The 13,164-nt window shown below is 40.9% G+C and overlaps 1 protein-coding gene across 1 annotated transcript in view; it reads left to right on the top strand.

Annotated features, from left to right (window-relative positions):
• Positions 1 to 11,111, top strand: part of cotl1 (coactosin-like F-actin binding protein 1) — a 32,516-nt gene extending 21,405 nt beyond the window's left edge. The window contains exon 4 of the mRNA XM_061920007.1: positions 7,542 to 11,111. Coding sequence (XP_061775991.1) covers positions 7,542 to 7,652 — 111 coding nt within the window. The 3' untranslated portion in view covers positions 7,653 to 11,111. The remainder of the gene's footprint in view (positions 1 to 7,541) is intronic.
• Positions 11,112 to 13,164: the final 2,053 nt, after the last annotated feature.

Below are 13,164 nucleotides of genomic sequence, written 5' to 3'. Positions count from 1 at the left end.
TTGGCAAGATAAGATGGAGCTAGACCGTGTAGTATTTTATACGTAAGTAGTAAAACCTTAAAGTCACAGCTAACGTTACCCATGCTGCTACCTCTCTGCTCGAGGAGGGCGTATACGTATGTAACGTATGACGTGACAATATGTGATGTATGTAAGAAAGTGTGTTTGATGTCTGTGAGAAGGACAGACAAGAAAGAGCGAGGAGAGCCTGTACTGTAATGCCAGCAGCTAAAAGCAACTGCGTGAGAATGTATACTAACGATATAGTCATTTTCTATATCGCACAGAGACAAGCCCGCGACATATCGAGTATATCGATGTTTCGCCCAGCCCTAATGTACAGTAACTATTACTAATGCTACAAATAACTGAATCCTAGGGTTTTATGATGCTTCTATTGTCAGTCAGTCCTTTTCATAAATGTTGGTCAATTTTACCAAAATATGTATGGGTTTTCATTTACCGTCTGGGCTTAGCGGAATTGAACACATGTTGACTATGTCCTTGATTTATTGAGTACAGCTGCAAAACAAACCACTACAGGGCCAAATATAGTCGGTGCTTTGATTGATTGATTGAAACTTTTATTCGTAGATTGCACAGTACAGTGCATATTCCGTACAATTGACCACTAAATGGTAACACCCGAATAAGTTTTTCAACTTGTTTAAGTCGGAGTCCATGTTAATCAATTCATGGTAATGCATGCAGTAACAGTTTGATAAAGTCAGTTAGAGAATGTCACCGAACGCACCATACTGCTACTGTATGGTAAGTCTAACCAAACAATCAAGGCTAACATGATGCTTAGTTTTGGTTGTCATTTTGTTGGCAGAGATGGAATTTGCTCACGCTAATAGCCCAAACATATTCGGGTGTAACGTAGTCCACTCAGGTCCGAACGCTTTCAAAGCAGACGTCTGCCACGCCTGTGCGCGTGAAGCTCAAATTTTATGACTTTGCGGACATGTATCACACAAAATTCTATTTGGCGTTAAAGGGAAACATTATCACAATTTAAAAAGGGTTAAAAACAATAAAAATTAGTTCTCAGTGGCTTGTTGTATTTTTTGAAGTTTTTTAAAAAATTTTACCCGTCCCGGAATATCCCTAAAAAAAAGCTTTAAAGTGCTTGATTTTCACTATTTGCGATGCGATTATCCATTTCCCTGTGACGTCATACAGTGCGGCCAATGTAAACAACAATGGCGAATACCACAGGAAGATATAGCAACATTAGCTCGGATTCAGACTCTGATTTCAGCGGTTTAAGCGATTCAACAGATTACGCATGTATTGAAACGGATTGTTGGAGTATGAAAGTATTGAAGAAGAAACTGAAGCTATTGAGCGAATAGCTATTGATGCTATTCATAGCCATAGCATGGCCGAATAGCTGCGTTAGCATCGCCGGTAAAATGTGCGGACCAAACGATCAGAACTTTCGCATCTTGTGACACTGGAGCAACTTAAATCCGTCGATTGGTAAGTGTTTTTTTCGCATTAAATGTGGGTGGAAGGAAACGTAATATAGTTTCAAATGTACATACAGCTATAGCCTAAATAGCATGTTAGCATCGATTAGCTGGCAGTCACGCCGCGACCAAATATGTCTGATTAGCACATAAGTCAACAACATCAACAAAACTCACCTTTGTGATTTCGTTGACTTTATCGTTGCAAATGCATCTGCAGGATATCCATACATCTCTGTGCCATGTCTGTCATCACCGGTAAAATGTGCAGACACTCCGGCACATTCGATGGGGGTCTGGCATCAGATTTCTTGCCACTTTTGCATCTTTGGGCCAGTGGTGCAACTTGAATCCCTCCCTGTTAGTGTTGTTACACACTCCGACAACACACAGACGAGGCATGATGTCTCCAAGGTTCCAAAAAATAGTCGAAAAAACGGAAACTAACAGAGCTGAAACCCGGTGTTTGTAATGTGTTTGAGAAAATGAAAATGGCGGCTTTCTTCCCTGGGCAACGTCACATACTGACGTCATCGCTTTAAGAGGGCTAAACAGAAAGGCGTCTAATTAGCCAAAATTCACCCATTTAGAGTTCGGAAATCGGTTAAAAAAATATATGGTCTTTTTTCTGCAACATCAAGGTATATATTGACGCTTACATAGGTCTGGTGATAATGTTCCCCTTTAAGACTTGTAGCATATCAGTATATCAGTTTGTGGAATTAAATTATATAATGAATTATATAAATCATATGTATGAATATGATCCTCAAACTTCAAGGGTTTACAAATTACAAGTGAAAAGAATTTTGATATGTCTTGAAACGTATTAAAAACGACATTGTATTAAATCAATCAATCGAAGGTTATTTGGGTAGACCTTAATCACAAATGTCTGAAAGGGCTGCAATATTATCATTATGGGTATCATAACTGATAACTTACAGTATTAGAGAATTGTTGCATTTAATTAATGTAAATAGTGTTACAAAGTGCAGTGGCGGGCCGTGCGTTTCTCACCTAGGCCTTCAGTGATGTCCTACCTACTCAGTGGCCTAATGGTTAGTGTGTACGCCCTGAGATCGGTAGGTTGTGAGTTCAAAATCCCAGCCGAGTCATACCAAAGACTATAAAAATGGGACTCATTCCTTTCCTGCTTGGCACTCAGCATCAAGGGTTGGAATTGGGGGTTAAATCACCACAAATTATTCCCGGGCGAGGTACCGCTGCTGCCCACTGCTCCCCTCACCTCCCAGGGGGTGATCAAGGGTGATGGGTCAAATGCAGAGAATAATTTTGCCACACCTAGTGTGTGTGACAATCATTGGTACTTTAACTTTAACTTTACTCAGTCCGACTTCACCTCTCAAAATACCGTAATTTATGTCACCACATGAACACGGCTGAAGATACTATACAGAAATGCACTTGCACACTACTGGGAATTGTAGTCCCTCAACAGTGTATAAAACGGTCTATTTTTCGGCGCATTCAATCAAAATAAAAAACAGTAAGAATTCAATAAACCAGCTTCAGCAATTAAAACATTTGTTACGTGGTATTGTCAAAAATGAAATAATTTTATAAAACAAATGAAAAAATAAATAAATAAAATACTTGAACTCACAATTTGTAGCACCCATTCGACGCCGTATAAGCCAGTGGTACCGTCGTGGTCAGTAGTTGGTCGTAGCTTGTTGATTCGTGAAATGCAATTTTGGGCCCGTTTTGGTGGGGAAATGTCTGTGCATCACCAACGTTTACAAATAAGCTGTTATGTCTAGTTGTTATATCTTGATTTTTTTACACTTCCGTGTCCCATTTGGTGGAAGTACTGTACTGTCTTATATGGTAGACTTTTCACATGGTTGTAATTCCAAGACATTATATGGCAGTAGTGTATAGACTACTTAGCCTGGAAGTAGTCTGTGCCATTAAGTTGAATGTGCAGTTTTATCTTTTGTTAAGTCCTACATGGTGTTTATAGTGTAAGTATTGTGTCACAAGTGGTTGGTGACGAACCCCAAGATGCAGAGAAGGCAGGCTTGGTGCAGGAAAACATGGTTTAATGTTCAAAAATTAAGGCAAAACACAAACCAGGAACTCGGAGACAGGATACCAGGAAAACAGGAACCAGAAGACAGCTAACATCTATCCGGATTCAGCATACAGCTACAATAACTGCAACAATACTCCAGCACAGTCTGGATGGCAAGGCAGGTTTGAATAGCAGCTGGCTGATTGACACCACATGTGGCCAGGTGCCAATTAACCACATCGGAGGGGAAACAGCGTTCAGGGAGACAAGCAGGAAACAACCAAAATAAAAGCATTGACAGAAAATAAAATACAAACACAGAGGAAAAACTAAAACATAACCGAACTGTCAGGGACAAGCATGACAGTAGCTCCCCTTCCGATAACGGATACCAGACGTTCTAGAACCCCACCCCCCAAGAAAATCAGTCCAAAGTCACTGGAGGGTGGAGGGAGGACAAGGCGGTGGGCCGCCAGGTCAAGAAGAGTCAGGTGGCGACGGCGAGTTGAACTCCGCCGCAATTGGCGAGGCAGTCGCCCATGGAACGACCACATCTGTGGCTGAGGAGAAGATGGTAGGGCCCTCTGCTGGCCCACCTGAGAAGATGATGGTGGCGCCCTCTGCTGGCCCACCGAGGAAGATGATGGTGGCGCACCTCTACTGGCCCACCGGAGAAGATGATGGTGGCACCCTCTCCTGGCCCACCGGAGAAGGTGATAGTGGAGTCTGTTGCATACCCACTGGGGTGAGGAGTAGCTGTGCCTTCCCAGATGTCACCAGATAGGCCTACAGATATCAAGGGTGGGTGGGAGAAGGGTTGGAATGAGGCAAAACTGTTCTTCAATTTAGCCATAATTGCCAGAATCCGGTCAAGCCTCTCTGCCATCGAAATCTCCGCGGGGTTCGTGCTAAGCTGGAGTATTCTGTCACAAGTGGTTGGTGACAAACCCCAAGATGCAGAGAAGGCAGGCTTGGTGCAGGAAAACATGATAAAATATTCAAAAGTTAAGGCAAAACACAAACCAGAAACTCGGAGACAGGAGACATGATATCAGGAAAACAGGAAGTAGAAGACAGCTAAATGCTATCCGGATTCAGCATACAGCTACAATAATGGCGACTATACTCCAGCACAGACTGGATGGCAAGGCAGGTTTAAATAACAACTGGCTGATTGACACCAGGTGCCAACCAAAATAAAAGCTTTGACAGGAAATAAAAACAAACACAGAAGAAAAACTAAAACATAACCAAACTGTCAGGGACAAGCCTGACATATTGTACATATTACATACCATCTGTTTGTGTGCAGCGTGCATCTTAGTTACAGTTTCCAATTACCAATTTTGGAGTTGTTGAAATTGCCATGCAAAATCACTAATGCTAATCGGTAGAATTCGGCAAATCCATTGTAAATCAGCATCAAGCTAGCGTATTTTGAACAATTGAGCCCAACTTTTTTTCTAGCTCCTTGTTCTTGCTTCAGGGTTCTGCGCGAGTCATTAAAAAGCATTAAAGGTCATTAAATGGATTAAAAAGCATTAAATAGGATTTCCAGAGACATTAGATATGTCATACAATTATAAGCCGAGCCTAAGTCAATTAGTTTAACAATAAATGGAATAATTACTTGTCTGTGCGTCTTTCTTTTCTTTGTCTCTGGCATTCAAAATAGATACAAGCAGTCTCATTCTGTGCATTGCTTTCAGCACCTGGGCACGTTTATTTGACAATAGAATGAAATGAACAGAGTTAAGCCTCTTGTCGGTCAGCCACAATCTTGGTTGTGGTATGAGCAGGCGGAACGGCGAGCTTACACAGCCAGAATACACGGACCTCGCCTCGCTCTTCGCGCAATTCACTCGTGAGATGCACTGCTAAGTAACTAAAGTTAAGAGTAAAAGAAGATTATTACAAAACCAAATTTCCCTGTGTGAATATTTCATCTTCAAACTGAATGAGCAACATGGGCGATGGCATTGGCAACAAAACAAACATAATAAACGCAGTTCTTCTAATTGGTGGGGAGAAAAATGCACTTCAAGATGTTCAGTATTTATTGAAGTAAAATTTTTGTTCCCAGAGATTGAGAGTCCATTTTATTTTTATGTTTGTTTACGTATTGAATCAGGAGGCACTGCATTAAAAACCGACATCCATGTGTGAAGGATATCACCACATGGGCTCAGGAACACTTCAGAAAACCACTGTCAGTAACTACAGTTTGTCGCTACATCTATAAGTGCAAGTTAAAACTCTACTATGCAAAGCGAAAGCCATTTATCAACAACGCCCAGAAGCGTTGCTGGCTTCGCTGGGCCCAAGCTCATCTCTGATCGACTTATACAAAGTGGAAAAGTGTTCTGTGGTCTGTTGAGTCCACATTTTTTTGGAAACTGTGGACATCATGTCCTCCGGACCAAAGAGGAAAAGAACCATCAGCAGTATGACAACGGAGACCCTGGACTGTTGAACAACTTAAGCATCAAGCAACATGGGACGGCGTGGCGCAGTGGGAGAGTGGCCGTGCGCAACCTGAGGGTCACTGGTTCAAAACCCACCTAGAACCAACCTCGTCACGTCCGTTGTGTCCTGAGCAAGACACTTCACTCTTGCTCCTGATGGGTGCTGGTTGGCGCCTTGCATGGCAGCTCCCTCCATCAGTGTGTGAATGTGTGTGTGAATGGGTAAATGTGGAAGTAGTGTCAAAGCGCTTTGAGTACCTTGAAGGTAGAAAAGCGCTATACAAGTACAACCCATTTATTTATTTAACATTGGGAAATAATTTGACCTGAAAGCTTCAAATATTGGTCTCCTCAGTTCCCAAACGGAGTGTTGTTAAAAGGAAAGGTCATGTAACACAGTGGTAAAAATGTGAACCAACTTTTTGCAATGTGTTGCTGCCATTAAATTCTAAGTTAAAGGGGAACATTATCTCAATTTCTGAATGGTTAAAACCAATAAAAATCAGTTCCCAGTGGCTTATTTTATTTTTGAAGTTTTTCTCAAAATATTACCCATCACGCAATATCCCGAAAAACTGCTTCAAAGTGCCGGATTTACACCATCGCTATATCCACCCGTCTATTGTCCTGTGAAGTCACTGCGTGAAGCCACCAGACACAAACATGGCGGATAGCGCAGAGAGGTATAGCATAGTAGCTCGGATTCAGACTTGGATTTCAGCGGCGTAAGCTATTCAACAGATTACGCATGTATTGAAACGGATGGTTGGAGTGTGGAGGCAGGTACCGAAAATGAAATTAAAGAAGAAACAGAAGCTTTTGAGCCATATCACGACAGACAGCGGCACGGGAGGAAGTGCGGATGAATTCGGTGATCGCCTTCTAACAAACGATTGGTATGTGTTTGTTTGGCATTAAATGTGGGTGGAGGGAAAGGCTGGATGCAAATATAGCTACTAGAGATGCGCGGTTTGCGGTCTCATCCGCGGGTGACATGACGAAAAAATAGATTTTAATAAGATTCAGGCGGGTGGCGGTTGAATCATCCGGAAATATTTGATATACATGGTTCTGGGATCGGTATCCTTTGCCGTTCAAAGAGCCATTTAAGACCCGTGTCACAAAGCGAAGAAGACAATAGAAGACGCTAATATTCTCCAGAATGACTACCGGCAGTCACCCAAATAATAAGTATTAGGGCGTGCTATGAAGTCATTGACTTTGTCGCCCTCTACAACATGTACGATCTGCTTGTCAGTCCAGCAACATGTTGTAGGTGGCTTCCGCAGCAACACGCACACGACTGCAAGGCATACTGGGTGACACAGAGTACACTAATGGTTGTGATATAAACAATTTTAACACTCTTAGTAATATGAGCCACGCTGTGAAGCCACACCAAACAAGATTGACAAACACATTTCGGGAAGACATCTTCCCAGTAACAACATAAACGCAACACAACAAATACCCAGAATCCTTTGTATCCATGACACTCCTGAATATTTTATAGCAGCAAACCCCGGTGTTCTAAAAATGTCAACTACTTGTCTGTTTGTGCAGAACTTTGCCAAGGAGTTCATGATCAGCGATCTGAAGGAAGTGGATGAGGACTACATTCGCACGGAGCTGAAGAAGGCAGGCGGAGCCAACTATGATGCCCAAGCCGAGTAGAGACGTGCCACAATACAGAAAAAAGAGAAATGGGAGGTGTATTGGAGGTGTTTGCTGACAACATACACGAAACATAGACTGAACATCCTTTTAAAACAAGAACCCCAAAATGAGCCTGACGGGGTAAGACCTTAATAGTACGAGGGGACACGTGGATTCACGCTCGCTGTAACGTGAACTAAACGTGCTCTTTACATGCTTCGACATACTTCAAACATGAACTATGGAAGCCATCAAAACCCATCAATACATCCATTTTCTACCGCTTGTCCCTTTTGGGGTGCCATCCAAACCAACATTTGGTAACTTCAAGAAAACCCTATTAGTTTACCTGTAACATGTAGAGTCTCTACAGTTGACACTGTTTACTTATGTTGACAAACTCATCAAGTCCTGGTCTAAAGTCTTTTCTTCTTAGTCTTTTCATTCTGCTTTTGTGGACCTAAAATGTGATCCTGTTTATGTCAACGTGTGTTGTAGTGTAGTTGACTTCATTGTAATCGCAAAATCAGATTAATGGATCTGCTACTTGCCTTCAAAGCTTTGGCATTGAACTAAAGGTTCTTTCTTTTGTTCTTCTTTCATTCCTCTTTTTGCAACTATCCATCCTTTTTCTACCGCTTGTCCCTCTCGGGGTTGCGGGGGTGGCTGGAGCCTATCCCAACTGCATCCGAACGGAAGGCGGCGTACACCCTGGACAAGTCGCCATCTCATCGCAAGGCCAACACAGATAGACAACGTTCACACCTGGTTATGTTGACATGAGTAATCAGAGGAATGTTGATTTAAAATAGATTCCACTTGACAACGAATTGGTTTAAACGACGCCGTACGCTGCAGACTAGCAACAAAAGGATTGAATCCTGTCTTGATCAAGGTTTCAGTTCTTTTTTGGATGACAACTTGACACAAAAATGCTAACCTTCCAAGAAGATGCTAAGCTTAGGTAAAGATGCTAATTTTAGTTACTATACCGGCAATGAGAATATCCATCCATCCATTTTGGACCGCTTGTCCGTCTCCGGGTTGCGGGGGTGCTGCATTCGGGCATAAGGCAGCGTACACCCTGGACAAGTCACCACCTCATCACAGGGCCAACACAGACAACATTCCCACACTAGGGCCAATTTAGTGTTGCCAATCTACCTATCCTCCGGTGCATGTATTTGGAGAAGCCGGAGTACCCGAAAGGAACCCACCCAGCCTTGGGAAGAACATGCAAACTCCACACAGAAAGACCCCGAGCCCAGGAATCGAACCCAAGACCTTCTTATTGTGAGGTACCGGCACAATTTTAATTTTCCTGAAGGAGAGTTCCTTCAGGAATCAATAAAGTACTATCTATCTATCTTTCTAACCTCTGTTTCACCGTGCTGCCCTGCAATGACAACAAAAAGACATATTTATTATTTTACAAGACTCATTCCATTTCAACACCGCGAAAAGAAAAAGCACAGAAATGTCTTCGTGACTTTAAACTGATAATCAACTTCCTGAATCTTGTTCAGTCTTTCAAAAACACCTAAAATGTCATTGTTTCCTGTTACTCTTGCTCAACTCTCCGCTGAACAATCATGAGTTTTTGACATGATCAACAAAATAAACATACTGTACTTGTTTAAGCTTAAAATGTATTCGCATAGGAAAAATAAATCTGATGTGGTGCACCTATGTTGCTATGGTAACTGCTACTCAATTCATGTGCATGTTATATATCCATGCAAAACAAAGAACGTCAGTTAAAAGCGGAAACATTACAAAGCACAGATGCGTGTTTATAAAAAAAGGCAAAAAAAAGCCAACATTTAGCTGGTCCACCAGTACAAGTATCGTTCTTCCGCTGCTAAGATGTCTTCTTTTATCCAGCAGCAAACACACCAAAGTATTGACTGTCACATCAACATCATCATGCACACTAAAACATGTTTGATGGGGGTTTTTTTAATAAACATTTCATGTGCTGAATGTGTACTGTTCATTGTCACATCCCAACTGCACGGTGAAGTTATTAACGCAAAGAAATTCATCATGTAATAAAATGAAAGCCACCATACACAGAACAATATTTGTATCAGTCTGATTGTTAGGATCAAGGAGGTGACCCCAGGATGCAGAGGCAAGGTTGAATTACAAAAAAAGGGAAAATTTATTATGTCCAAAAAGTGTAACAAAAGGCAATGGGGCAGAAGTGCACACCATGAATAAACAAACAAAAACAGGTCCCCCAGTGGTCGGCAGGGGAAAAGACCAGTGCACACTGAGCACAACAAATGGTCCAACACAAAATCCTTTTACCTCAGAGAGGCTAGGAAGCAAACACAAAGAGGTGAGGAATTTCAGGAATAAGAAGAGACTACATACCAGGATTGACGAAGTTAAGCAGGTGAAGGAGAAAATAACCGGCAGGACCCAGCTTTCGGTGACAAGCTTGAATACACCTAGGTAGGGATTTGTTGCAGGTGTGGCTCGCTGGTGACTAATTAACTGAAGAAAACAGACACCATAAAAAAGACAAGGCAAGGAAATGACAAAACACAACCTTGATGGTCACCGTTTAGCTTTGTGAGTGCCTCCTACTACTTTTTCATCTCTATGGCGTCCAGCCTCAAAGTCAAAAATCACCTTGCTTCTCTTAAAGTTTTGTTTTGTAGATCTTTTTTATTTTTATTATTTTATACTTGCAAGTTTCATAATATGTGCTCCCAATAAACCGCAATAAGAATGAAACTTATAGACGGCCAGTACTTCCCATAATGATGCATTCAAATATGAGGATTATTGTCCGACTAAAAGACAAACTCGTGACAAGACATTTATACACGATTATTCCCTTTGACTGCACACAAAATAAAGTTGTGCAAAATAAGTCAAAAAAAGCAAAAACTACTGTTGGCGCTCATTCAAAAATCCTTTGTTGTATCCTTAAATTCCTCCCTCCTGTGCCTCAAAGAATATTCCCTGAATTTGTAATCAATAGAACAACAAAACAGCGATAACACAAAGGGGGTAACTTCGAAAAAAAATGTATCACCATTTTTGTATCAATACTGATACTTCCCTTTGGTATCGATGCAGTTGCTATTTGAACCGATCTGCCCACCCATACATTTTTAGTGTGTGTAAATAATATTGCAGTAAGACACATTTTAGGACAGTTCCTTTTTCATTGAGCAGCAGCAGTTTTAGATATTTGTAAAGGGGGGAAACAATGAAAGGTTACATATTTGACTGCCTTACCATGCAGAGACAAATGGTGGCGCTTCTGCCAGCACACTGTGATAGGTGACCCCTCACAAAGGTTTCAAACTTACGATGGCGTCTTTCACTTGTAGCATCTTTCTTTGCTTCCTCGATTTCTCGCTTCATCCTTGCCATCTTTGGCACTGGTGGAAAATCAAAATGTGAATGGACTCAAAAGTCAGTAATTACAAAATAAAATGGATGTTTTTTTCCCTGAAACGTATTCTCTTGAAGTTTTTTTTTTCCCCTCGCCATCAACAACAGGTGTGTCAAACTCCTTTTCATTGAGGGCCACGTCGCAGTTAATATTACTCTCGGCTTGTATCGGAGAGTTATATTCTCTATTATTGAACAAAAACAAATATGTAGACTGGCAGCTCAGTCTGCAGAATATACCATATCATACCAACTTTATTTATAAAGCCCTTTAACCACAAATAAATAAAGGCAAAGGACAGACAAAAAAAATATTTAAAACAGAAGTAAAAAAAACACATTGAAATAGCAAATACAAATTACCCTAGGAACAATTTGTTAGAAAAAAGTAGTTAAAAACAGTTAAAAAAGTTAAAAACAGTTTAAAGTCTCATGCTGTATTAAAAGCCAGTGAATAAAAATGTGTTTTCAGATGGGTCTTAAAAATAGCCAAAGAAGGGGTTTGTCTCACATGGAGAGGGAGATTGTACCAGAGTTTTGGACCCACAACACAGAATATAACCGTGGATTCGATTGTGTTTTCTTTACAGGATATTACTGGAAATAGGATAATAAATCGTAGAAAAAGGCTACAATTTTTTTTTCAGTAAAATTCTGACGACGGAGCAGCCAGTGTTAATCATGAACTCCATCATGGTTGTTTTTGTGGTGTATTACTTTAAATAGAAAAAATGGTACCACTGTTTTTTTATATGATAAAATTCTGACCACTAAACCGGCCTTTTTTTTTTTTTTTTTTTTGCTGTAAAATCTGTTACTATTTTTACAATGTATAATTTAATGTTGAACTTGATTTGAAATAATTTGTCAATCAGGTATTTATTTTCATGTTTACAAAAAATTTTAATGTATGATAATATATTTGTTACATTGTTAGGAAACATGAAACTAATGGTTCACTGTTATCAGAGATAATTACTTTCCCAACCTAAATTCATACAAATGTAACTAACATTACATTGTTAACATTACCAACATTATCATTACAGATTTAAACATAAATCAAGCAGATATTTAATTATTTTTTATTTTAAGAAAAAAAAAAGTATAATGTTTAATAATCAATCAATCAATCAATCAATGTTTACTTATACAGCCCTAAATCACTAGTGTCTCAAAGGGCTGCACAAACCACTACGACATCCTCGGTAGGCCCACATAAGGGCAAGGAAAACTCACACCCAGTGGGACATCGGTGACAATGATGACTATGAGAACCTTGGAGAGGAGGAAATCAATGGATGTCGAGCGGGTCTAACATGATACTGTGAAAGTTCAATCCATAATGGATCCAACACAGTCGCGAGAGTCCAGTCCAAAGCGGATCCAACACAGCAGCGAGAGTCCCGTTCACAGCGGAGCCAGCAGGAAACCATCCCAAGCGGAGGCAGATCAGCAGTGCAGAGATGTCCCCAGCCGATACACAGGCAACCAGTACATGGCCACCGGATCGGACCGGACCCCCTCCACAAGGGAGAGTGGGACATAGAAGAAAAAGAAAAGAAACGGCAGATCAACTGGTCTAAAAATGGAGTCTATTTAAAGGCTAGAGTATACAAATGTGTTTTAAGGTGAGACTTAAATGCTTCTACTGAGGTGGCATCTCAAACTGTTACCGGGAGGGCATTCCAGAGTACTGGAGCCCGAACGGAAAACGCTCTATAGCCCGCAGACTTTTTTGGGGCTTTGGGAATCACTATTTTTACATTATTAGATATTATTGAATACATATATATACATGCAATAAATTAATTTTTTTTGGTCTGTCAAAACGGAAAGAAAGGACACATTTAGTGAGTATTTTATTGATGCATATTATTTCCAGGCTTTGGCGGGCCACATAAAATAACGTGCCGGGCCAGATCTGGCCCCCGGGCCGTATTCTTGAAACGTGCGTTCTAAAACATTTGTTTTTCTGCTTGTTTAATGTCCACGTGCAGCATGAGCTTCTACGAATGTAACCAAGTACAGCTGTACCAAGTGTATGCTGGTAAAAGATCCCACAATGACACTTTGACAGCTCAGACTTTTAGCTTGGTGCCTAGTGCACTGGACT

Source organism: Nerophis ophidion, linkage group LG14, assembly GCF_033978795.1.
Source record: "Nerophis ophidion isolate RoL-2023_Sa linkage group LG14, RoL_Noph_v1.0, whole genome shotgun sequence".
Taxonomy (NCBI): Eukaryota; Metazoa; Chordata; class Actinopteri; order Syngnathiformes; family Syngnathidae; genus Nerophis; species Nerophis ophidion.
Note: the sequence above shows the minus strand (reverse complement) of the source record. Positions and strands in the feature narration are given on the sequence as shown.